At 44.8% G+C, this 27655-nt stretch overlaps 1 protein-coding gene across 3 annotated transcripts in view; it reads right to left on the bottom strand.

Annotated features, from left to right (window-relative positions):
* Positions 1-27083, bottom strand: part of KLHL3 (kelch like family member 3) — an 82518-nt gene extending 55435 nt beyond the window's left edge. Inside the window, exons 1-2 of one of the 3 annotated variants that reach the window (XM_072990120.2) lie at positions 26656-27083; positions 5350-5463 (exon numbers count right to left, since the gene is read on the bottom strand). In XM_072990120.2, coding sequence (XP_072846221.1) covers positions 5350-5463; positions 26656-26669 — 128 coding nt within the window. In that variant the 5' untranslated portion in view covers positions 26670-27083. Of the gene's footprint in view, positions 1-5349; positions 5464-26655 lie in introns of those variants that run through there. The other 2 variants (XM_020782679.3, XM_078385697.1) reach the window with 2 other exon arrangements.
* Positions 27084-27655: the final 572 nt, after the last annotated feature.

The following is a 27655-nucleotide window of genomic DNA, read 5'->3' as shown; positions in this document are numbered from 1 at the left end:
GTCCCTCTGTATCCTACTGATACAGAGTTGGTCACAAAAAGAACTTGCCGATCGGCTTGGGATATCCCAGATGGGGAAAGAACAGCAGCAAATGTGGAGCCTACACTGTCAAAAAAAGAGTACAACAGAAAGAGATAAGGTGCCCCTCTTTCCTCTCCACCACCTACCCTCACAGCCAGTCCTCTTCCCAATACCCTTCCTGAGCCAGCCCCATAGCCAACACACGTGCATGTCAAGCCACTAGGACCCTATGAACGGCCAAATCATGCACACAAAGGACACGTGTTTCCTGTTCCCAGTGCCGAGGCCACCAAGCATTGAGCCTGGGCAAGCCAATCACCCGTCCTGTATCCATCTCTATGACCAGGAGGTAGGCTAAGGGGATAGTGGCTGTCACTGCCACCTGCTATTCCAAGAATGCCAAGGTAAGCAAAGGTGTGGCAGTTCCCACTGTCATAATGTATATGGGCATCCTGCTCCCATGGTTCTGTCAACTCCCCAGAGAATTCCACAGACTAGCCTCCTGGAGAGACACACACAGCTCTGAGGAAAAGAGCAAACAGCAGCTCTTCCCCTCTCAACTATAATTAAGCTCTCCTCGGTCTGGAAAAAAAAAGCCATAAACAGAACACTGCCACAAATATTAGTTTTTTGCTGAAACACACAAAAACAAATTTAAGGCATTCAAGCAAATGCCGCAGTTGAGCCCTAGAAGTGCTCAGCAGCAGGAGCAGCAGGGAGCCGAAAGCATAAACTGGCAATAAGCATGGGAGGACAGAGACAACAAAGGCCTCAGGGCAACTGTGGTCTTGTATGGTTAGAAGAGCATCATGCACAAGACAGGCCATTAGCTTCCAGAGAGAAAACAATGCTGTCCGCCCGCCCACCCGCCCATGCACAAACACACAATATCCTCTGCTGCACTTGCGTTGCAACAGAATTAATATAATATTATATTATCCCAATCTATCCTGTATGTAACGGAGGCAGCCAAGTGTTCTGGCACAGAGATTGCTGTATTCTAGTACTACTGTACCCTTGTCTTCTCAGGCCAAGATAATAAGGAACTGGAAAGATACTTCATATCATTTTGGCACTGTTTGAGTCTCACAGAGCTGCTTTTCCATGCATTCTTCTTTAGGACGGCTGTATCATTTAAACCAGTGGTTCTTAACCTTTGTTACTCGGATGTTTTTGAACTGCAACTCCCAGAAACCCCAGCCAGCACAGTTGGTGCTGAAGGCTTCTGGGAGTTGCAGTCCAAAACTCCTGAGTAACCCAAGGTTAAGAACCAGTGATTTAAAGCAGGGATAGGGAACACGGAGGCTGTAAACTGCATAAAGCCTCTCCCATCCATTTCTGCAGCCTGTAAAAAAAATAGTCCCCCATATTTAAAAGCTCCAACTTAAAATCAGCAATGCAACCTGCTGCCAAATATTGATGGTGTGGCTTCCCCACCAAAAATCAATAGGAATTAGAAATAGGAATTGGCATATAACAATGTATTCTAATAATTACTGTACTTCAAGAATAAATTACTGTATTTATTTTTACTTTCATCTTTTTTGAAAGAGCTTTCCGCACTCTAACTGAGGTAACTCATTTCAGAAGACTTCCCAAGTTTATCCAGAAATAGCACTCATTCTGTTCTCTTTATTACACATTTTGCTGTTGAGGGGTATTTGGCACACAGAGCTGCAATTTTCTGCTGTTGCTGCTCTTTATCCGCCTTCTTTAACAAAGTACCAGCCTTCTGAATTGAACTAATAGATACAGAAATAAAGTTTAAAATGTGTGATTCATTTTTATTTAATAAATAGGCCTGACAGAATGAATTTGATTTTTTTTGAGAATGACCAATTTTTTTTTTAATTAAAAATGAAGTTCTAGAAACCATGTGTCCTATATGCATTCAGTATGTCTGCCTATGTTTGGGGAGAGAGATATCCATTATTCTATTACTTCATGTTTTTCATTATACAAAAATAACAATAAAACAATATTTAAGACTTAACATAAAAAAGTGAAAACAAACTTTTAAAAAACACCTCAAGAAGGATTAGCAATGTTGGCCATCTCCCTGAACCACTGGTTAATCTGAAAAATAGTCTAACCTGACTGAATTTACCTACTCCTAGTTTAAAGGCCTAGTTACTCAGCAGTTACTATCAAACAACATGCTGCAAGCCTGTATATATTCATTTCTTAGCTACATTATATCTTAGTTACAAACTTAGATCCTAAATGTTGATAGATGTCAGAAACTCCAACCAGAATGGCCAATGACTGGGGAATCTTAAGAGATATAATCCAGCAAAATCTGGGGATGAAAATTTGGGAACCAGTGGTATAAAATGAAAAATTTAAAGGACAGGTTGGTCAAAAGATGCATTCACAAGTTCATTTTAGATGCACATGCATACAGTATATAATTTAATAAATAGTTTAAACTGAGTCCGTGCTTTGATTAGAAGTGTCATGTTGACATCTCTTATGAATACTTCTGCACAAATAGTTTTCCATTTTTCAGGAAAGCAAGAGATTTTGTTTGTACATCAGCATGTACATTTTTCTCTTGCAGATATGTTATTTACAGGACAGAATTCTATTCTACTTAAAGCTGGTATAACTCCTGAAGTTATACATTTCAGCAGTGAATTGCCACCAATTAAAATAGTGGTCAGGGAACAGGGGAAAATAACCCCAAATTGGGTAAAAATGAAAATGCTGGGGGTAATGAGGATGGTTGCAGCAGGCATTTTACCCCCAGGCATTTTATTTCCGATGATGTTGTGTGTAGGCGGGCGTTGTGTGTAGGGAGAGCGAGCCCTGGTGATGAACTTCACAGGGCACCCACCTGTCCTCCTCGCCTCCAAAGTGGAGGGGAGGGTGGCGTACCAGGCCAACTGGACTCTTTGCTCGGCAGAGCCCTGGCCAGGGCTCTCCTTCCTGCCCGCGCCCACCTGCCCGGTGCGCTGGCAAGGAGGCCCCCTTCCCACCCTGCCTCACCTGAGCTCATGGCCAGTGGACCTGCCGGCTCTGCAGTGCCCGCCTCCCCTAGCCAAGGACGTGGTTTCCCAGTGGTGTGACAGCTCCAGACTGGCTGCCCGGATGGTGGCCACAGGTCCCGGACGAATGCAGGAGGGCCAGGGGTCGCCCACTGATGGCAAGAGCCGGGGGGGTAATGTCAATGTAAATAAATGTGTTTTTTTGGGGGGTAAAAGGTAAAGAAGTTCCCTGACCCCTGAATTAAAAGGTCAGCTCTTGTTTTTCTTGTCACTCACCAAGTCACATGACCACTGTGTGACAAGAAGAATGAGCTCTGACTTCTTGACTGGCAGGAATTCACCACTGAAGTGACACCTCTAGAGTTACACCAGTGAGTATTAAGTAACAGGATTGTGGCCACTCATTTCAAGCCCTTCTCGATGTGCTGTAACCCATGTGCCTTGGTATGCACACATTTGACATGATCCAATCAGGACTGTACACTTTCAATTTGGCAAAGAATAGATACCCTATCCACAATTTTTTTACTGCATCACACTAATTTTGTCCAGAAACCCCCACTGAGAGTACATTACTGCATTTCTAAATATACTTGGCAGATGTAGTTATTGTTCCTCTGGAGCAGATTACATATGACCTCAGACACATACATCCAGAAAAGTGCATACTGATTATCATAGACCACTGTTTACTCATTTTATCAACAGGACTACATAGCAATGATAGTCTTAATGTTCTGTGACATCTAAAATCAGGAGACCCTTATTGTTTGCCTTGGATTATTACAACGTAACTAAGACCATAAACATGCACATTTGGTAAAAATTATGATGGGGTATGCTTTTTAGTCAATGTAAAAGTTTTAATTGGTAGGTAGGAAGGTTAGCATTCGTCAGAAATTTAGAAACAAACCAACATTTTTATCCATAGCAGTTAGGCATAAATGTCAGTAGTAAAACTGCTTTATGAATTTTTAACCAGCTTTTCTGAAGAAAAGGGCAAGTTCCTCACCTATAACTGTGGTTCTTCGAGTGGTCATCTATGTAATCACACAGAATACATGTCTGTGCAGGCACATAGCCCATTTGCATGAAACACAGAAACCACAACAAAGAATCTTGATTATATGGAGAGCTGCATCAATAGAAATATGTATGGAAGTTATAAACATTTTTTGTTTCATGTAATGCCTTTTTTTACTTAGGAAATATTTTGAAAATTCTGACAAGTTTTTTATTTTTGGAAAAGCAGCATTGTAGGTGCACAGTACAAAGAGCAGAAAAACAAAGAATTATAATACAACTACTCCTTTCAAAAAAAAAAAAACCCAATCTGTATACTGCTTTAATCTGTATTAGCTGAAATTCAGACCAGTTCAAAGATGTTAACCACAACTCTATTGCTGATTTACACTTGCATAAGAGAAATTGTGTAAATGTTGCAGCAAATTGCTGCTCATTAACAAGGTGCTTCTAAATATGCACCCAAGAACGCAACCAGCACCTTGGTAATGAGCGGCAATTTGCCACTCATATGATTTTTTTTTAAAGCAAGTATAAACCAACAAGAGGAATTTGGACACTATCTTTACGAAGTACATGCCGCATGCCCAACAACAGCACACAGCACAGACCTTGGATTCTCACCAGCTATTCAATGCCACTGACATCTGACTCCACTGAAGCAACTGGGCCCCACTAAATGTTTTCCAGCTTTGCAAGAAAAGATGGACAACCCCACCGTATGAACTCATAGCACAGCAAATCTCTTGAATGGTACTAGACTGACTAGACTGAAGGTACTTCTGTAGGGATTTGAATAGCTCTTCAATTTAGACAACAGCTTACCTAGCTAGCACCCCTTTCGGTTCTTCAAGAAGCCACTGCTGGGTGCCTCACCACCAACCCTCACAATGAATTTGATTGTCTCTCTTGCTCCCTGGAACAATAGCTCAGTCCAGTAGTTGGGGGGGGGGGAGAGAGACCAAACTGTTCACTCAACAAGAGGATGGGTAACAGATGCCCCTTACTCCACAGCTAGCTTCCATACCACCACAACTTCCATTCTTTCTCAAGCGAGTTGTCTGACAAATCAATGTCCTTTCCATGCCAACGTCAGCAACCTCATTCTTGGCATGAGGAGCAGCCATGTGATCCAAGAGAGGTACATGATGTGAATGTTCTGATGATAAAAGTACAACAAAAATGGAAGGGTAGGCCTGAATCAAGCCTCTTTTTCCTTTCCCTTTTTCTTTTCAGAGTAAAATTGCAGGTGAAGGACTCTGATTAACAAATGACTAATAAATACAAGATGATGCAAAATGTATTATTATAAAAGTACCTCCTTAATTCATTCATGACTTTGAAAGCCTTTCCCATATGACAAAGGTTGATGGTCACCGTTCGCTGATCCTTATCTCCATCTGCTTCAGGAGGATGTGGGCACTTTTGGATACTGTGGAGAAAGAAAGAAAAACTAAGTGAATGCATCCTCTTTTTATTCTCAAAAACAAGACAATAAAATATGATCTAATTACTGTAAAAGCATTCTCTCAGTCGTTAGGAATCTTCAAACCCACTCTTCACACACAAAGGGTTACAAGGTTGACATTGCCTAAGCAGCTGCCCGTATGATGTTTGTGAAATGTAGCTGGAACATCTTTGAACATTTCAGCTATGTCAAAGTGCATGCCTTCTATGCAGCTATGTAAAGTATGTGGTAGGAACACATGCATAACTTTGTTGCTAAAGCAAGGCAATTATTCCTGAGTACTGGATGTGGGCTTTGAAAGCTTCACATGAGACACATGAATAAGTCTTTCCACTTCTGGAAAATCAAAAAGGTTACAAAAATTGTTATTAGTACTACCACCACCACCACTACCACTACTACTGATGATGATGTGCCATAAAATAGATTTTAACTTATGGTGACCCTTTCCAGGGTAGATAATACGAGACTACTCCAAAGTGTTTAAAAATGCACACCACCTTCGCACGTTATTTTTCTACTGCAGTCAAAAGCCCCACCAGTTTTTACTGAACTTAGTAAAATTATTTAGTTTAACGAGCCACAGCACAAACTGCATTGCACAATACAAAGAAGGAACAGAGGCATGTATCCCCTCCCAGGTTTCTGGTTACTGTGCTACCACGGACAGGGTGTAGGGATGGAGTATTGCATCCTCCATGAAGGAATCAGTTGTAAATCCTTTAGAATTTCTTCCATATATTATGAAAAGCAGCCCAAAGAATCTCTCTGCTCAAGGCTATAGATCCATTCATACTCCCTTATAAATGGGTTATTTTACGGATTCACCATAAATAACCATTATTTTGTCCACCATATTTTCCAAATCCTAGTACTTTAGTAGAAGGAACATCTCCTTGATCTTTATTACTGCATGGGTTTGATAACAGGATCTTTTGGAGGTCATTAGTTCATAGGATCACCCTCATATAGAGGTGACTTGATTGCACACAGAAACAAAAAACTGTTAACTGTGCAGTGAAAAAATCTGCTTCTCAAATGAACCTTGAAACAAATTTTGTAACGTGAATATACCATCTTTCCTCTGAATAGCTTAGTTTAGGCACCACACCCAGTTCTCCTTCTCCCATTTTCACCCTGACCAGTGTTTAGAGTAGTTCAGGCTGCAAGGTAGAAACTACCACAAAGTCAGCTAGTAAGTTTCATAGCTGAGTAAAGATCTGAATCAAAATCTCCCCAATGTGTCTTGCCTGCCACTCTCTCCACTGCAACCTGGCTTTCTAGACACAATATATAAACACAAACTCACCTATCCTTGTCCAGAGTTTCCTCCAATTTCATGGTCACAATAATTCAACTTCAAAAGCTGCTGCTTTTAGCCAGTCACACAGGTGCTCCAACGGCAGCTCATTGTGACTATGTTTGCTCTATTGTGTTTTCTCCTTTTCTGGAGAAGAAAATTGAAGTATACTTTTTTCTGAACAAACAGGCAAGCACTAGAAGGCTTTAATCCGAACTCTTTGAAGTTACTGGGAATGAAATGTATTTGCTTAATCCAAGAGACTGCTTACAAATCTAAAAGTAATGCCTTTTCACCACTTAACCCAGAAAAAAAAACAGAAATCTTGCCAAACCAGTTCCATCTCCAAACAAAAAATGTATTCACTGACAGTACTGCCAATACCCAGGCAGGTGAACAGTTCTTCAAAGAAGGAAGTTAATGTAACCATTCCCTGAAGAGAAAGGCTCTATTTAAGAATGACTCTGGACAAGGAAAATCTTACTCATACAGCATTCCACACAGTTTGGACTAGGCATATCTAGGCAGGCCACAGATCTCTAGCGTAGTCATGCTACAGTATATGCATAAGCCCAATGGACCCAATTTACCTATACAAGATGCTACAACCCTTTCCGCTACTCCTGCAGGGTTTCTCCAAATTACATACGCGTGCTCATGAATGCTCAGGAAAGGATCAAGTTAAAAGGCTCCTTACCTCACCCATGCTATGTCGCTTCACCCCAGCTGTTCTACTCCCTTCCCTCTCAAAATATTCCCCCCACACACACACAATCCTGAGTTCTCTTTGTCACTTGTTCCCATAGCATTTGTCTACCCCACATGCCATATAAAGCACCACACAGCTTCTCCTTGGTGAGGAAATGAGTTTGGTGGCATATCTCTATGCAACATCTTTTTTCCTCTTCCATTTTAAGTTAGCAGTGCAGTCATCAAGCAGTGTGGCACTTGCCATTTGTCAACATACGCTGGCAAGGGGCGTGTGTGGGGGGGGAAATACCTAAATTATAAGAAACTTTGGCAAGAAGAACAGAGTGTTTTTGCACAGGAATGACTTTTGGAGAGCAAGCTGTTTCACATAAGAAGTTGGCATCCTGGAAAGGGGGCTCACGCTCTCTTGAGGGAGGGGCGCTGACAGGTTATGGAGAGGAGCAGGTTGGGGGTTAGATGACAAGTAAAAAAAATACTAGCAAGAGCACTGAGAACTAAAATATGAGTACAGGACAAAAGCCTTTGCTGGACAGGGCCCAACCAACTGGTAAGGGGCATTTTCCTTGGTTTCACATATCCAGGAAGCCACAGGCCAGATTGCAATCCCATTATTATTGGGGTGGGGGGAACGAAGCCTAATTATATATCATGCATGAGGGTTCAGACATATGGATGTTTCTCTCACACACACAACTCCCAATAAACCACATTTTCGGAGACATTCTGCAGCCAGATTAAACGTACAGTAGCCCTGTTTGACTCCTTACAAACAAATGAGGAATGAGGCCTGACCACTCACCCTGCACTTTTTGATGTGATGCCTATAATACAGGTCACCCACATATCCCCACATAAAGTATGAAAATCCATCTGTGAACAGTCAAATACATGTCGTCCTCCATGTGAGCTGGACACAGTAGTGGTTCCTTCTACAGGTATCTGTGCCATGAGAGGAGCTAGGTCATGCTGCTGAATGCTCTAGCACAGCCGTTCCCAAACTTGGGTCCTCAGATGTTCTTGGACTACAACTCCCAGAAATCCTGGCCAGCACAGATAGTGATGAAGGCTTCTGGAAGTTTTAGTCCAAGAACATCTGAGGACCCAAGACTCGGAACCACTGTTCTAGTATATAGCTGCAATGGAGAAGACCAAGCAACATTCTGAACAATGAGTTGCTGGCTGAAGTCCATCTACAGAACAAACATAGTGCGCTCATGCTGTTTAGTAGTTTGACAGATGGAGAGATCTGTACCTCCCCATGTGTCAAGAGTCCATGTAGGTGTGAGGGACTGACAAAGCACCATAGCAACCACAGCCATTGAAGCCAATACCCATGGCACAATTCACAAGCTCAGAACCTGGATGTCTTGCTTAGTCACAACCCACACCTCCACATTCACATGTTCACAAGCACACACAATAGAAATGAACTCTGAGCAAGGTAATTCATGGTTTTGAAATAAGGAAGTACCAAAAATGCTACAAGTATTGTGCTATGAAGTGTTTACAACTGGATGAGTGTATTGAAATGAAGGGTGAGAAACACTCCAAAATATTTACAAGAGAACATATTTACTAGGATCAGCAACTAAGTGTTGTACACTTCTTCTTCCGAGTGGATGTTACCAAAATAGCAAGCAGGTGCATGGCAGCAGAATTTCAGTGTGAAATTCTAAACACTAAAACTGGAGAGCTATATGAAATGCAATGCATTTCACAACTAAAGTACAGTGGTGCCTCGCACAACGAGTGCCTCACACAACGATGAATTCACACAACGATGCCTTTTTCTGTCAAATTTGCTGCCTCACACAGCGGTGTTTCCTATGGGGGATTTTCACACAACGATCTCCCTTTTCGCTCCTGTAAAAGTGTCTTACAATGTTTGGACGCTGTTTTAAATGATTGCAATGGTTAGTCCACCTCCTGAAACCTACGCAAACTGATTTTGGTGTTGTTCTGACACTTCGTTAATTTATGATGATTTTTTGTTTTTTCTCCATAGGAAACCATTGGATGGTCTGTCTAATGGTTTCCAATGGAAAAAACAAAAAATCATCATAAATTAACGAAGTGTCAGAACAACACCAAAATCAGTTTGCATAGGTTTCAGGAGGTGGACTAACCATTGCAATCATTTAAAACAGCTTCCAAACATTGTAAGACACTTTTACAGGAGCGAAAATAGAGATCGGGAAAGGGCTCTTTGATCTCCGTTTGCCTTTTAAAGTTCTTCCCGACCTCCCTTTTCGCTCCTGTAAAAGTGTCTTACAATGTTTGGAAGCTGTTTTAAATGACTGCAATGGTTAGTCCACCTCCTGAAACCTATGCAAACTGATTTTGGTGTTGTTCTGACACTTCGTTAATTTATGATGATTTTTTGTTTTTTCTCCATAGGAAACCATTGGATGGTCTGTCTAATGGTTTCCAATGGAAAAAACAAAAAATCATCATAAATTAACGAAGTGTCAGAACAACACCAAAATCAGTTTGCATAGGTTTCAGGAGGTGGACTAACCATTGCAATCATTTAAAACAGCGTCCAAACATTGTAAGACACTTTTACAGGAGCGAAAAAGGACTTCGCAAAGGCATTGAAATGTATTGAGTCGGCTTCAATACATTCCAATATAGGAAACATTGTTTCACTCAACGATGTTTCCTATGGGGATTTTCACTGAACGATGGCAATCCATTCCAATTGGAACGGATTAACCGGTTTTCAATGCATTCCTATGTGAAATGGTGTTTCACAGAACGATGTTTCACACAACGTTGATTTTTTTGGAACCAATTAACATCGTTGTGTGAGGCACCACTGTATATATTTTGCGTAAGGAAGCATGGTGGGAGGATATGTTCCAAGCACACACAAAATTACAGCTGGGCTTTATTTCGCTGGTCATCCAGTCCCCTGGAGTTTGCTAACCCTGGGCTAAAATGGGATATTAGGTTAAGAGAACATTACCAAATAGCTGAGAAAGACAAAAGTGTTTCCTTTCCCCTTCATTACATCTTTCTTTTTGTATCAACAATGTTCTGCAAAATTAAAAGGTTAGCTTTCCTTTCTTGCTGTGAATTTCTGCCCCTGCTACTAATCTGATTATTCACAGCACCTCCATGAATGCGAAACATATCTGTCCTGCAATCACGTTAGAGTATCATTAAAACCAGTGCACAAAATATTTCTCCTTCACTCTACCTCCTTAGGAATACTGGAGTTCTTCTTTGAAGTAACTACATGTACACCTAAATAGTATGCAAAATTATAATGTCCCTACTTCTTTCAAAGGTCTGTAGTTTTACACAAAGCAAAACCTTAAGTTTCCACTTTGGCTAATGCAACAAAGAATATACAGGCTAGCTGAGCCAAAATCAGGCGGATTAGTTGGATGGGTATCCTAAATGTTGTCTTCCACTCATGGTAATCTTTACTTAAATTCTCATTACATACTAGCACTTTCCTCACAAAATACTTGTTGTTTAGTCGTTAAGTCGTGTCCGACTCTTCGGGACCTCATGGACCAGAGTATGCCAGGCCTCCTGTCTTCCACTGCCTCCTGGAGTTGGGTCAAATTCATGTTGGTCGCTTTGATGACACTGTCGAACTATCTTGTCCTCTGTCATCCCCTTCTCCTCTTGCCTTTGCTCTTTCCCAGCATCAGGGTCTTTTCCAGGGAGTCTTCTCTTCTCATGAGATGGCCCAATTATTCAAGCCTCAGCTTCAGGATCTGTCCTTCCAGTAGCACTCAGGGTTGATTTCCTTCAGAATGGATAGGTTTGATCTCCTTGCAGTCCAGGGGACTCTCAAGAATCTCCTTCAGCACCACAATTCAAAAGCATCAATTCTTCAGCGGTCAGCCTTCTTTATGGTCCAACTCTCATTTTACAGAAGAAGCATTTGGTTTGGATCAAACACTAAAGCTTTTGTGTCCTCTTCAGAGAGAAGGAACTTAGTTCCATGCAGGCTGTAGAATTCTGGGAGCTGTCATTCCAAAAAAAGGCACTGTTTGTCACATCTGACCCTATTATAACTACAAATAAATATGTCTATCTGAAGGAAATGAATCTACTTCCATCTGTTTAAACCTGCTGCCACCCCCGCTCTCCTTCCTTTCTTGTCTCCCCTGTGACAAAATGATAAACCCTTGAGCCCAGGGATCTGTCTACTTACATAATAAATCAAGGAGGGGGATCTTCTTTATTTTTCACTGCAAATCTGGGGACCCCCCCACTCAGATCCTTCAGCAAAATGAATCAAGATGTGGAGGTCCATAGGAAAAAAATGCTCAAATTTACCCAGGCCACATCTATAAGGACCAACCAAATATGCACATGATTGTGACAAGTTTTCTAGATCTCTTCAAAAAGAGTGTTGCAGGGTAGGATGTTGGGGAGGATAACATGCTGTCAAAGCCAGTAAGTCTCTATGGTCCAAGTCTTAAGACAGAAGAGGCATCTCCCTCAGTTAGATATATTTACCACTGGTGAGACACAGATATAATCTAGATGGGTTACAAGATTTTCCAAACAGGCTATTGTCCCTCAGACCTCATGTTATCCTACAAATTCTTCCTGCCAACCTTATCTGCCACAGGTAGGTAAGTTTTTGACAGACTGTTAGAAATTACTTGGGATGCTCTCCAAAGAACTAGCCATGGTGGTCTGTTTTGGCATAAGTCCTCCTCCACCCCCACCCACCCCCATTCCTGAAAAAGAGTCTTATGACACTGTTAAGACTACTTTTCTCTCCTGGATCTACTTTCTCAGATGTAGTGAATAAAATATTCTGGCCTAAGGTATATATGCAAAGTAGTGATCCTCATGGGATGCAGCAAATGACAATTATACAATTAAACACAGGTATGAGCTTTAAAGGGGATACTTAGCATCAATATCTTGGCCATGAATAAGGCAGTTAATTAATGACAAGAATTTATAAACAGAATATTCAAATCTGCTAGCCTGTTAATTGCCAGGGAAGTGTTAAAGCAATGGGTTTCTGCTTTCAAGAGTTTGCCTGTGATAAAGCCAGAGTGCTTTTTTTGTCTATTCAGAGTGTCTGCTATACACTACATTGTATTTAGATATAGTTATGCTAATCAGCTTTTTGTTGCAGTTCAAGCCTTTGGGTACAGATTGAAATTTGTGCCTGTTTCCTGATTCACCTGTCTCTTGTTTATGCTACTCCCATACAAAAGGCCACACAACATGGATACAAAGACAGGGAAAGCACCCTGATGTAAATAGCAATGCCAGGTCTGTCTCTACATCTGCTCTGAGTAGACCACCCAGGTGATCAGTGTTAACCACAACACCAGAGCCTCATTCATTTGCTCATCTTCTCATGTGATATATGCCATTCTCTGCTGACTAAACTCCCTGTTCTATATTTAAATAAGTTTGCATTTAACTTCCTTGAACTCTATTCTAGTGATGGAGCATCTTTGGCCCTCCAAATCCCCAAAAGGCCAAACTACCATGCCCATTAGAGAGCAACAGTGGAAGCAAACTGGCTGGTAGATAAACCTTACATGTTAGGGTGTGTTTTACATAAATATAACATTATATTTCTATAGCTATATGGAAATGTTAATGAATGAAGGATAGCTTTATAAGTACAACAGATAGGTTTGCATTACACCAGATCAATCAGCAGAAGTTCTAGAAACAGTGTTTGCAGTGAACATAGAAGCATAGGAATTCAGGATTGTTGTCCAAAGTAGAGAACAGTTGCCTCCCAATACATATTGACTTAGGGCCCAGTCGATATTTAAACAGCTTTGTCAATTATCTTTATGATATACCATTCATATGCTATATGCTTTGTTTCCAGACATTTTATTTAACAAGACGTTTTTTAAGCTCCTGAACATAAGCCTCTAAGCTTTAGGTACATCCTTGCATCACACTCTGGCTTAGTCTATTGTTTTTGGCTCCTTTGCTCTATCTTCTAGTCTACATCTTTCTCATCCTGCTTGCTACAAGTTAACCTGGCCTGGGCATGGCACCTTAAACGAACAGTCTAGTTAGGAATAAATGTTTCTATATATGTTGGCATAAATCCCTTCCCTCTAGCATATTCCTGGATGGAAAAACTACAAGGTCAAGTACTTGCTCCAGGGGACACCTCTGAATTTTTTAGCATACTAATGAAAGGTTATTCAAAGATCTAAGAAATAGACATCCTAAAATGGAGGCAAAACTATTATTTTCGAGCAAACATTAAACATAGGTACAGAAATAAAAAGATTGCTGAAAGGCATCAAATTTTAGGAGTCTTGTCTTCCAAGAGTCCATAATGGGACAGCGCAAGAGAAAACTTCCAATCTCTGTGTCTGCCCTCTTCAAAACTCTCTTTTCTTCAGTCTTAAGCCAGGAATACCTCTACTGTCTTCCAAACTGGTCCATTAGCCAAACTGAACTGTTCTCCTTGAAGACTGTCACTGAACCAAAAGGGGTGGAGGACTAGGTTCACAATAATATGCATGAGTCTAAGCTTCTTCTCAAGATTCCTGAATTTTACAGAGATCAATACAAAAGAGCTGAAAAAAATATTTGCACATTGATATGATTCCTGCACAACCTGTAAAGGAAGGAACATGGCCCCTATACTCATGGCTTTCATTTGCTTTTAACCACAGCTACGCATAACATTGTGATGCCCTTACACCCACTGTGATCCCCAGTCAACTATAATCACTCAAAGAAGAATGAGGAATTAAAACAGTCACAAAAGTGACAAAAGGGCAGTAGAGAAAGAGTAATAGAAACAGGACACAAAAAAGGTAAGTGGAATAAAAGGTAATCACTATTATCAAGCAGGACTTTAATGAGTCCTACTGGATCTGACAGTCACAACAGAAAGTACCCATCTGGTGCCTCCCAAGACTTTTTGCAACAAGAAATGCACCTCACTTCAAAATTCTGCACGAGTGAGAATTCCAGGGCATTTCAGAGAAACAAAGTGGGCAGAACAGTACTGGCTTCACAAAATGCCCAAACTAAAAATGCATACAGTTGAAACAAATACCCTTTACTTGTTCCAGCAAGCTCATCCCATAGGGGAAAATGCATACTGTAAATAAAAGTATTAGGGGAAATGTTTATAAAAATATGCACACATTTCTGAGTGGAGAAGAATACAACTATTTTTATAATCTAGCATGAAATAAGGATGGGAAGAAAATTCAGGTAGGAGATAGGGAAATGCAACAAATAAAAAAAATGAATTGGTATCACTACTTTCGAAACAAGATAGGAATTATTCAGCATTATTGTAAATGCACAGCAGCTCATCTTTCCCCAAGTGACAAGCAGACTGGAGCACTGCATCTCTTACCCACACTTACTAACTGTGACAATGTGCTGTTATTTGCCAGAAAAGGGAAATCACTTCTTGGGACAAGTGGTCAGCTTTTTAAAAAGCTCAGACACACTGAACTTACTTTCACTCCTAAAAGGCAGGGGCACTTCAGAAATGTTCAGGTGACACTGGATGGTACTTTGTACCACTGAATGATCAGGTCAGTGACTGTGTGTCAGTGAACAAAGAAAGAATCAAACACATGCAGAAGGACCAAAAAGGGACTCGCATGCCAATAAAAGTTGTCAGATTTGCATTTCTCCAGTCACAGGGGTGCTGAGGAAAAGAGACTTGTCTCACAACATTTCTCTCCCCCAATGCTGGCTGTAAACCCAAGCAAAGGAGATTTCCCATCTCCCCTTCTAGATTCCCACGCAAGACCATGGCATGTATATGAACACCTCCATTATCTACACATTATAGAGTCACCCACTTGAATCCAATTCATTCAACGAGGTAGGAGAACAACAATTATTTGGGGAAAAGTCCAGATGACAGGCCCCACCCATATGTTTGCTATTCTTTGCCCTGGTACTGCCGCTGATAGGGGGCAAATATGATTTCTTACTATTTCCTTACTATAATGATATTCTATATGAATGCATTTTCTATAGTCAATGAATTTTATATCTTCATTTCATCTCAAAGTATTGAATCTCCTGACCCATCCCGCTTGGCACTCACAGAAACATTCCTACATTATCACACAGCTTTGTGAGAACCACCACCACCCCATTCAAGGCCAACTCTGCAACACTTCAGGCAAAGACTGTAACATACATGGTTCATAATCCATCATTAACATATTTAAGATAAGCTGCACAATGGTTCACACAAATTCACAAACTTGGCAGCCACCTGGGATGCAATTTGGATATTTTTCTCACTTCTACCACGGCCAATAGGATGAGCCAACAGGCACCCATAGGGTTCAGGAGACCAATAAGGGGACACTGTGTGTGAGGGTTCGTAGGTGTGGGCTGTCTTATCTTCAATAAACGGACGAGACTCTTGAGGAAAGTCAAACGGCAACGTGTTTATTTCTACTTTAACATCATCAGTAACTATTCCCATGAAAGGGTTCAGGGAGGTTTGGAGACCAAGGTTCGGCTTGGGAGGGGTCCATAAACTATGTACAAAAGGGTTAGAGTTCTCTGGGTTCCAGGGACCTGTTGAAGGCGGCACAGGTCCCGGTCCAGGGTTCGCTTCTTCTTCCAGGGATATTAAGGGTAGGGTCTCCTCGTCTCCACTCCAGCCGTCCCAGGAGGATCCATCTTCTATTGTGTAGCCCCAGGGGCCGGGTAACCTCCCAGCTTCCTCAGTTCGGCGATGTGCCATTGGCGCTTCCTCTCCAGCTCTCGGGCCACCGCCTCCCTCTCCTCCCGTAGTTTCCTCCGCCACTCTTTCGCCTCCGTCTCACCCCAGTAAGACGGACGGGGTTTCAACCCTAGTTGACGGCGCCTCTCTGCCTCTTCATGGGGTACTCGGACTTGTTCCCACTTGTGGGTCCACGGATCCTCCATCCATACCCACTCCCAACCCCCCGGAATATCCCTCGGTCTTCCCCTTATATCTCCCATCCCCGCCTCTATCTCCTCCCCTCTCTTTCCCGCCTGAAACCGTCCCGTTTCGCGGGCAATTCTTAACTCCTTCAGGTCCTCTTCTAAGTCCCGGGTATCTACCCCTTTGCTTAGGGTGAGGGTTCCGCCGCACTTTGCTCCCCAGTCAGGGGTTTCCACTCTCTTCCCGTCGCGGTGGGGATGGTGGGGGGGAAGTCTGGGTCTGGCTGCTATTCTTCAAGAGCAGCGGCACTCCAACCATGGCTTCCACCTTGGGAGCCTCACATACCCCCCCATCCGAGAGTGCCGCTCGCTCTTCCTCGCTCCGCGCCCACGGACCCTGCCGGGAAAAATAATCTACGTTAGAGTGCTCTTTACCCTTGCGGTATTGGACCTTGAATGAATAGGGTTGCAACGCTAAATACCAGCGGGTAAGCCTTGGGTTAGTTTCTTTCATGCGGTTTAACCATTGGAGAGGGGCGTGGTCTGTCACTAAAGTGAAGGGGGCTCCTTGGAGGTAATATTTCAAGGCGTGGGTGGCCCACCTTATGGCTAGTGCTTCTTTTTCTATAACAGCATATCTCTCTTCTCTGGGTTTCAACTTTCGGCTCAAATATAGAATAGGATACTCATTACCTTCCCTTACCTGAGACAATACCGCCCCCAACCCCCTATCCGAAGCATCAGTGAAAAGGACAAAGGGGTAGCTGAAATCCGGAGAGAACCTGATGGGCAGTTCGCATATTATCCCCTTCAAGGTTTCGAAAGCCCTTTCTTGGGCGGGGCCCCACTTTACCTTAACCGAAGCCCCTTTTCTGGTGAGGTCGGTAAGGGGGGCGGCTATGGATGCGAATTGGGGTATAAACTGCCTGTAATAGCCGATCAGGCCCAAGAACTGCTGCACCTCCTTTTTGGTACGGGGTTTATACCACCGTGAAATCTTGGTCACCTTTTCCTCCTGGGGTTGCACCTCGCCCTGCCCTACTTTGAAGCCCAGGTACTCTACCTTATCTACACCAATTTTGCATTTCTTGGGATTGACGGTTAAGCCGGCCTTCTTCAACTCCTTGAGGACCCTCCGTAAGTGGGTTAGGTGTTCTTCCCAACTGGCACTGAAAACTATGATGTCATCTATATACGCTGCGGCCCACTCCCTCTGCGATTCCAAGAGCCGATCCATAAGTCTCTGGAAGGTCGCGGCCGCCCCATGTAGCCCGAATGGCATCTTAACAAATTGGAAGAGCCCCTTAGGGGTGCAGAAGGCTGTTTTCTCCCTATCTTGGGCCCTCACCGGAATTTGCCAATATCCTTTAGTTAAATCGATCGAACTCAGGTACCGGGCATTCCCCAATTTATCCAGCAAATCCCCCACCTTGGGCATGGGATACGCGTCAAACTTTGAGACTGCATTGACTTTTCTAAAATCCACACAGAACCTCAGAGACCCGTCTGGTTTGGGTACAATGACAGGAAAGCTGCGCCACGGGCCTTTGGCGGGTTCTATAACCCCAATGCTCAACATGTCTTCTACTTCTTTTTCTATTAGAGCCTTTACATGGTGAGGCCACGCTCTACCATTCTCCCTTACCACCACCCCAGGGTCAGTTTCAATGCTGTGTTCCACCAGGTTCGTTTGACCCGGGACCTTAGAAAACACTTGGGGAAATTCATCTTTCAAGGAGAGGGCTTGCCCCCTTTGGGAGGGGTTCAGGAGTTTGCCCACCGTGATGTCTTCTTCCTCCTGCATTTGGCTTACTTCTGGCCCCAATTCCTCATCCGTTTCCCCATCGAAGAAGCATTCACGGTCTACCCACTCTTTTAGTAGGTTTACATGAAAAACCTGCCTTTTTCTTTTCCTATCTGGGGTTTCCACTTCATAATCCACCTCACTGAGCCGCCTTAACACTTCATACGGCCCGTGCCACTTTGCCAAAAATTTAGAAGTCTCGGTAGGCAACAACACTAATACTCTTTGCCCCTTCTCAAATTCCCTAGGCTTCACCTTCCTGTCGTAGCGCTCTTTCTGTTTCCCTTGAGCTTGGGTTAAATTCTCTTGAGCCACCTCCCAGGCTAATTTCAAGTTATTTCTCATCTCTACTATTTGCTGCAGGGCATTCCGTGAAGCATCTTCTCCCTCCTCCCATTTTTCCCGGATTAGGTCCAGCACCCCCCTAGGTTTCCTCCCGTACAACAATTCAAACGGTGAGAAACCCGTCGAGGACTGAGGGGCTTCTCGCACCGCAAACATTAGAGGGTTAACAAACATATGCCATTTCTTGGGGTGTTCCATCGCCACTTTTCTCAACATTCCCTTCAGAGTCCGATTGAACCTTTCTACCAAGCCATTGGCCTGGGGATGATAAATGGAAGTCCGGAGGGGCTTGACCCCTAACAGTTCCCACATTTGCTTAAACGTTAAACTCATGAAATTGGTTCCCTGATCCGTTAATACCTCCTTCGGGAACCCCACCCTCGAAAATACCCCCAATAGCTCTTTGGCCAGTACTTTCGCCGTGGTTGACCTCAAAGGGAGGGCTTCTGGGTATCTCGTCGCATAGTCAATTATCACCAACACATACTGATGCCCCCCTTCCGATTTGGTCAAGGGTCCCACAATGTCCATGGCAATCCGGTCAAAGGGCCTATCCACCAACGGCATGGGTACCAGGCCCGCCCCCGGGCCGGTCTTAGGCTGCGTTAGCTGGCATTTTGGGCAGGATTTGCAATATTCTTCAACGTGCTTCACCATATCTGGCCAAAAAAACCTTTGGCGGATGCGGGCCAATGTTTTCTGTGCGGCCAAATGACCAGCCACTGGCAGATCGTGGGCCCAATGCATCACCCAGCTCCTCAAATGGTCGGGGACTACCAGGGTTGACTCCTCCCCCTGCTCCCCTCGTCGTATTTGATACAGCAGTCCTCGTCGCACCTCAAACCCTTCCCCATTCACCGGGGTCTCCCCTTCGGAGTTGGCTTTTTGGAAACAGGGCCTTAGGGAAGGATCGTCTTGTTGCAGGCCCCTTACTTGATCTCTGGACAACTGCATTATCTCTCCTTCCCCTTCTCCCTCGTCTCGTTCGCCAACCAGTCCGTCTTCTGCTCGTCGTGCCAAGTCCTCCAGGCCTGGCCAGTCCCTGCCCAACAACATCTCGCGGGTTAAACCGGGAACGACTCCCACCTCCAGGGTTGCCTCCTGGGTTCCGATAGTCACGTTTGCCCTGGCTGTATCATATTCTTTGGCGTCCCCGTGGATGCACCTCACTACCACCGTTTCCCCTAGTCTCGGTCCCTCTAGTTCTCGTACCAGCGACCGGGTGCACCCAGTGTCTATTAGGGCCCTCTTTCTCTGGCCATTAACCTCGGCAGTCACCACCCACCCGGGATGGAACTTCTCACCCACCTTAGCGGCGTTCGCATAAATGTTGGCCCATGCATACTCTTCGGCTGGGCAGAATTTCCGAATATGGCCGAACTGGCCGCAGCCGAAGCAGGCGGTCATCTTTTCCTTCCCCTGGTTCCAGGTGGGGGCTAGCTTGCTCTTTGCCGGGTCTGTCGTGATTGTTGGGCGAGGGATTCGCGACCCGGTTGAGTTCACATATTCGATACGGTCGGGGCCTTGCTTTTTAGGAGTCGCCATCGAGGTTCCTCGTGGAGCTCCGGTGATTGCTGCCTCCGCCATCTTGTCCTTGCTCCGGGGTTTCTCTCCCCCTGCTGCAGGGCGATTTGACCATGGATCTTCCGCTCCTAGATAGTCTTCTAGCAGCGTAACAGCGCCCTCTACCGATGTGGGTTTGTGTTTCACCACCCAGTTTCTGGGTCCGGAGCTCAGCGTTGATACTAACTGTTCCAGTATCATTAATTCTAACACCTGTTCTGCCGTTTTTCCCTTCGGTTGTACCCATCTCGTGGCGTTTACTCTCATCTTTTGCGCCACCGTTCGTGGGTGTATGCCCGGCTTCAGCCGCAATTCCCTAAATCGTCTGCGATAGGCTTCTTCATTCAGATTCAGTGTGTTGAGAATCGCCGTCTTGACCTTTTCATAATCCCCTGCATCTTCTGGGTCTAACGTGTCCACTATTTCCTGAGGCAAGCCCGTCAGGTAAGGTGTGACGATTAGAGCCCACTGGTCCTTCGGCCATTGTGCCGACACCGCCACTCGTTCAAATATATTCAAGAACGCCGCTGGGTCGTCTTGGGGGCCCATCTTTTGGAGTTTGATCGGTGGCCGGTGTGCGATTATCCCTCTTCCTTCCGTAGCTTGTGTCTTGGCAGACAACCCTATTTGTGTCCTGCTCAGTTGATCTATGATGAGTTTCTGCTGATCCGCCAGTTGTTTCATCAATGCTTCTTGCCCTTCTGTTATTTGTCGTATCCATCCCTCCGTTTCTTGCGGGGCTGACAGCCCCCCGCGTTGGGCGCCAATATGTGAGGGTTCGTAGGTGTGGGCTGTCTTATCTTCAATAAACGGACGAGACTCTTGAGGAAAGTCAAACGGCAACGTGTTTATTTCTACTTTAACATCATCAGTAACTATTCCCATGAAAGGGTTCAGGGAGGTTTGGAGACCAAGGTTCGGCTTGGGAGGGGTCCATAAACTATGTACAAAAGGGTTAGAGTTCTCTGGGTTCCAGGGACCTGTTGAAGGCGGCACAGGTCCCGGTCCAGGGTTCACTTCTTCTTCCAGGGATATTAAGGGTAGGGTCTCCTCGTCTCCACTCTAGCCGTCCCAGGAGGATCCATCTTCTATTGTGTAGCCCCAGGGGCCGGGTAACCTCCCAGCTTCCTCAGTTCGGCGATGTGCCATTGGCGCTTCCTCTCCAGCTCTCGGGCCACCGCCTCCCTCTCCTCCCGTAGTTTCCTCCGCCACTCTTTCGCCTCCGTCTCACCCCAGTAAGACGGACGGGGTTTCAACCCTAGTTGACGGCGCCTCTCTGCCTCTTCATGGGGTACTCGGACTTGTTCCCACTTGTGGGTCCACGGATCCTCCATCCATACCCACTCCCAACCCCCCGGAATATCCCTCGGTCTTCCCCTTATATCTCCCATCCCCGCCTCTATCTCCTCCCCTCTCTTTCCCGCCTGAAACCGTCCCGTTTCGCGGGCAATTCTTAACTCCTTCAGGTCCTCTTCTAAGTCCCGGGTATCTACCCCTTTGCTTAGGGTGAGGGTGCCGCCGCACTCTGCTCCCCAGTCAGGGGTTTCCACTCCTTTCTCTTCCCGTCGCGGTGGGGATGGTGGGGGGGAAGTCTGGGTCTGGCTGCTATTCTTCAAGAGCAGCGGCACTCCAACCATGGCTTCCACCTTGGGAGCCTCACACTGTGCTTATTGTACTTTGTGTATGAAACTTATAAAATGCTTTACCACATGTATGATGGGTTCCCGATCCACCTTTAGGACGGGGTCCAGTTCCATGTTTAGTAAATTGGCTTACATAGACTGATTGATGCACTGTCTTTATCTGTTATTCCCTGCCGGAGAATTGAAACCTAAAATTGGGTGCCAACACTGCTACCATACCATGAAGTAACAGATCCCATAATTGGGAGGTAAAGATCCTGCCATGTTCCAGCTCAAGGAGGGACAGGCCTTTCTGTTGATTTTCATGCTAGCTGGGTCACACACTCCTGAAGGGGTTCAGGCATCACCCGGTACTTTTAACCTGAAAGAATCACCATCCCCAAACCCACAGACAAGTATTTTGAGATTGTTCCTTCTATACTTTTCGCAGGCAGAGCCTCCTTTTCCCTGAAGCAGCATTTTGGATGATTCAAGTGTTTAGTGAAAGGTTTTCTTAATCTCAGTTGCTATATTTTTAAAGATTTTTTTATCTCTTTCTAACTCCAAACTGACACACAGACCTCACTCCCACAGCATTCAGACCTTCAGCTGCCAATCACACTAGCACTCCACTCATACACATCCACTATACAGGAATGTGATGCTATTCTTATTCAAATCTGTTATATCATACTGCCTTCAATGGGACTTAATTATTTTGCATAAACTAAAGGAAACAATGCAATGGGAAAATGCAGTTCTCCTCTCAAAAGTCATATTGGACAATAGCTCCCAGAAATCTCAGCCATCATAGCCACTAGACACACTGCCTATTCTGGGAGTTGTAGTCTTTCTCAACTCTGCTCTTGTTCGCTTCAACTTTTTTATTTTTTGGATGCTCAGTAACCTTTTTTTAATGTAGTACAGTCCACAGAATGAAGAAGGAAGGGCTCCATACATTCTGTTATTCCAAGAATGTCAGAAGCAAATGTGATATGTCCATTGTTTCCATCAGTTTTAATCCTATCAAAAATGTGTTTTGATTGTGCCTGCTGGGAAACACTAGTACAGTGATGCCTTGACTTACGACCGCCCCCCTACTCACAACCATTTTGAGTTATGACCAGCTCCAGCCACAAAATTTTGCTTTGACTTGCCGCCGGAGCTTAGAGTAACAACAAAAAAAAGGCATGGGAAAAAGGCGGGGAATTCAAACCGTTGGTGGCGAAGAGGCTGCTTCTTTTTAGCTCTTTCGCCCCTACAGTTCGGGAAAGGGATGCAGGAGCAGGGAAGGTGGTGGCGGGGGCATCCCTCAGCGCTCCTCACTGGCCTCTGCGTTGCCGATGCCGCTGCTGTGTCCCTGAGCAGCAGGTGGCTCGCCCACCGGGTGTGCCCGACACCCCATCCCATTCCAGCACTGGCTCCTTCAGCTGCTCGCCAGGGCAGCCGTGTCAGACCTCGGCGCTCCTCGCCTCTTCTCGGCACGGGGGTGGAGGGGCCCGCGATCCCGGCTCCCGGAGGCAGCACTAAAGGAAGCTTGTTAAGGTAAGATGCTGCTGTTTGCTTTTTAAAAACTGTTCTGGGTAGGTTTTGCAGGGTGGTCTTGGGCTGGGGTGGATTATATTTCTCTGCTGTGTTATTGTTTGTTTTTAGGTGATTTTTTTTTTTTGCAGTCCCAGCATGGGACTTGCTCTGTTTGTTTTTGGGTTGTGGTTTAGTTTTTTGTTTGTTTGTTTTTTGCAGCCCCAGCGCGTTCCTGTGGGGCTTGCTGTGTTTTACTTTTATTTTATTTGGGTTTTTTTTTGTGGTCGGAATGGATTAATTGTGTTCCCATGCATTTATGGGAACGCATGCTTCGACCTACGACCATTTCGAGTTACGTCCATCTTCTGGAATGGATTATGGTCATAAATTGAGGCACCACTGTAAAATGCAAAACATGTTTTGTACATGACTTCTGATCATCATACTTCAGCCAAGCAGACATTATAAGTAAACAATATTATTCCAAGGTAAGGCTCTTCTGCTAGACGTCAACCCTGCACTTACTATTGCTTGCCTGTTCACCTGTCATCTTTGCTTTAAAAGACAGTACATTCATTATGGATCTGTAAATGTTCTACACTTCTGTCCATTTAGCTGTGCAAAAAAAATGTCAGAATGGCTAAGATTTAAAGGATCAGATATAAACAACCAGAATAGGTATAGGTAAAGGTTCCCCTTGAAAATTAGTCCAGTCATAATTTTTTTTCAATTTCTTTCAACAATGTTGATGGAAAAATGACTAATAAAGTTAGACTATGCAGAGGAGAAATAAGGCACAGTCAATTCACTGAAAACTGGGAGCCTTTATTAAAATATGCCAATAAAATAAATCTCGAGACACGTGGTTTGGAAAACAATTTGGAGCATTTAGATTGTTGGTCGATATTTCTTTAAGATGGGATGGGCAATGGTGTACATGTGATTTCGAGAAATGTGGGGAATACCAATTGGTCAACAGTTAAATTATATAACAAGTAAGATGACAGCTTACTATGTTAAGCTTTGTATTTATTACTTGTAACATGATGGATTGTCTTTTCTTTAGAAATAATTTTTTTAAAAAAATTGAACGAGGAAAAGAAACATTTACTCCAGTCATGTCCGACTCTAGGGAGTGGTGCTCATCCCCATTTCGAAGCCGTGGAACCAGCATTTGTCCGTAGACAGGTTCCGTGGTCACGTGGCCAGCACGACTAGACACAGAACGCCGTTACCTTCCCACTGTGGTGGTACCTATTTATCTACTTGAATTTTTACATGCTTTCAAACTGCTAGGTTGGCAGGAGCTGGGACAAGCGACGGGAGCTCACTCCGTCATGTGGATTCAATTTTACAACTGCTGGTCTTCCAACCTTGCAGCACAAAGGCTTCTGTGGTTTAACCCACAGTGCCACCACGTCCCCCAGAATGGGGGAATATAAATAATCAGCTGGATGTGGAGAGAATACACTTTGTTTTGGCATACATCAGCAGGAACTGAATCGTAAGCACAGGTTCACTTTCTGCACTTCTTTCCTTAAATAATGATAATATTACTATGTCACAGTCTCCTCCTCATCTGATCACAGAACATCAGAAGACCATTCGCTGTGATTATATTATCATGCCCTGTCCTACTGCTTGATTATGTGAATACAATGTATAAGTATCTGCTAATTGCTTTTCTGCCCAGCAAGGCTCCCAATACAATGTACAATGACACTGGGGGTTTTTTAAGCCATCATCAAAAAGAAGTTTTAAACTATTTTTGGAAGTCGATGTTTAAACCAGTTTTTAAAAACAAAGACCATACTAAATAGTGTGGTTTTGACTGCCTGCTCAGCAACTATATTACCAAACTAACTTCTTTTAGGAGAGAGCTCCATAACTGAGGTGGTGTTATCTCAGGTCTTCAGATCAAGCAGTTCACAAAAGACCCTTAAAGTCCAGGCAGGCTCATAAGGCAAGAGGCAATCTTTCATATGGACTAACCTAAAGCAGGTTAAGGCTTTTAGGTCAAAATCAGCACCTTGAACTGTGCTTAAAAACAAAGTGGAAGTGTGTACAGTTATTTCAGGGCCAGTAAACTGCATACCAGAAACCTATCTGGCCAATGCATTCTTGCAATCACTGTAACTTCACCCAGGTAAATTCTGCTTTCACTAGGATGCTGCTGCCATGACCAGCCCACATAGGGCACAGGCATTTGAGGCCACAGGAAGCAGAGAGAGCCACAGGTGGGCTACACACTGGATGCCTACACAGGTTAAAGAGTTCTGTTAGCAGTTTTGCTCATAAAAATAAAGAGAGCTGTAGCGATGACCATCCCACACTAGAAGACTGTGTGAATCAACCTTATGTCGCTTTACTAAAATGTTAATGTTTCCATAGCAACTGTTTTAAGCATAGGCTCCAGACTTACTTACATGCATACATACACTTCCTGCAGATTTCTGAATTTTATTAAGGCAAACAGCTTTGCCTTTCACCTATGTCACTGCCATGCCAAGGAACCAAGCAGGCATGCCTTTGCAAATTAGAAAGCGAATTCCAGAAAAACGGGGGTGGGGGGTGGGGGAGAACCTTCACAGCAGAGTTCATAGTAGACTCCAAAGCACAGGGTATGTCATGACTGCTCTCTTGCATTCTCGTGCCTGGCCGGCCACTGCCTAGGAATCGCACGTCAGCCACTCAACCTCACACGCACGCAAGCTCACTTCCTCGCTTCACCATCTTTTTGATTCGAGCCAAAAATAAGTTACTATACTAAAAAGCTTTTTCCCCCAGCAAGAAGGAAATCACGGGCAGTCCTTTTCAAGGAAAGATTCTTATGACTGCAGAACAGCAACAGCAACAACTGGGCGGCGGGGGGGGGGGGGCTCCAAGGGAAGGAGTTGCTCGTGACGGGATGTTAAAACCTGCACACAGAAAGGGAAACGGAAGGAGCGAGGGAAACCCCTTTGGGGGGCCACAGGAGACAGGAAGTCGGGGGGGAGGGGGGGAGGACCTGGACAAGGGATGGGATTCCGTGATGAACATCAATACCCCACACACACACACACACACACATACACACACAGACACATATACCAAACCAGGGGAGGGTGACAATCTCTAAGGGAGAGGATGGAATGTTTGTGGCCGTGACATCAAGTCCACGCACATAAACCGCGTCGCCCGGAAGGCTATTATGAGTATTATTAGTAGTAGTAGTAGTATTATAGCCAACTTCACAGAGATGTTAATGATCGCCCTCTCCTCTCCGGCAATTGTCCCGGCCACCAGGAAGTCCGGAAACGCACCGCCATCCCCTCGCCGCCGGCACAAAGGCGCCGGCACTCTTCCCGCCACCGACACCCGCATACACCCCCCCACCGCACCGCACCCCACCCGCCGCCCCGGAGCCGAGCGGCACCCACCTTTCGTCGTCCATTGTGCGCAGCCGGAGCGGAGCTTGAACTCTGCATGCACCCTCGGCTCCTGTCCTCGGGCGCCGCCGCCGCCTCTCCTGCCGTCCTCCCTGCCTGCACTCCAGGCGCGCCGCGAGCGGGGCGAATTAATCAGCGCCTCTGATTCAGCATGGCTGCAGCGGGCGGTCGGCTTCTCTCCTCGGCGCCGCTTCCTCTCGCTCCTAAAGCAGCAGCAGCAGCAGCAACAGCGGCAGCAGCTTAACGTTGCAGCAGCGAGCCGAGCACTCCTTACCCAGAGCTCCCCGCTGCTGCTCCCGCTCCAGCCTCAGCTGCCCACTCCCTTCTGCCGCCGCCGCCGCCGCCTCCCGCTCCACGGTCGCTACTCAGTCGCCTGGCAACGGCAGCTGTGGCCATAGGTACATGGCCCCGCCCCAGCTGTCACATTTGCAGGGCATCCCTTCAAGCACTTCAAATATATATATATATATATATATATATATATATATATATATATATATATATATATATATATATATAGAGAGAGAGAGAGAGAGAGAGAGAGAGAGAGAGAGAGAGAGAGAGAGAGAGAGAGATGCGTGCACCGAAGAGGCGTGGTCTCAGATGCAGCGAAGAAAGCGAAAAGCAGCGGCGTGCTTTCCCCCTTGATCTGGTTGCTCTACACACCGGTCTGCCTCACTTTCTCAGAACTTTTGTTCTGCCATTTCTTACGTGGATTTCATCCTCATCCTATTCCAAAAGGTTCGGCCTGGTAGCAATCCACGTGGAACGTGTCATACCATACTAGTGGGGCAAAAAAACCGAGAGGTCACGGAAGAAGCTAATAGGGATGCTGTGCTTATTCAACTTATATGCAGAATACATCATGCGAAAGGCAGGACTGGAGGAAAGCCGGAATCAAGATTGCCGGAAGAAATATCAACAACCTCCGATATGCAGATGATACCACTCTGATGGCAGGAAGCGAGGAGGAATTAAAGAACCTCTTAAT

This window comes from Pogona vitticeps, chromosome 2 (assembly GCF_051106095.1).
Source record: "Pogona vitticeps strain Pit_001003342236 chromosome 2, PviZW2.1, whole genome shotgun sequence".
In the NCBI taxonomy this organism is placed as follows: domain Eukaryota; kingdom Metazoa; phylum Chordata; class Lepidosauria; order Squamata; family Agamidae; genus Pogona; species Pogona vitticeps.
Note: the sequence above shows the minus strand (reverse complement) of the source record. Positions and strands in the feature narration are given on the sequence as shown.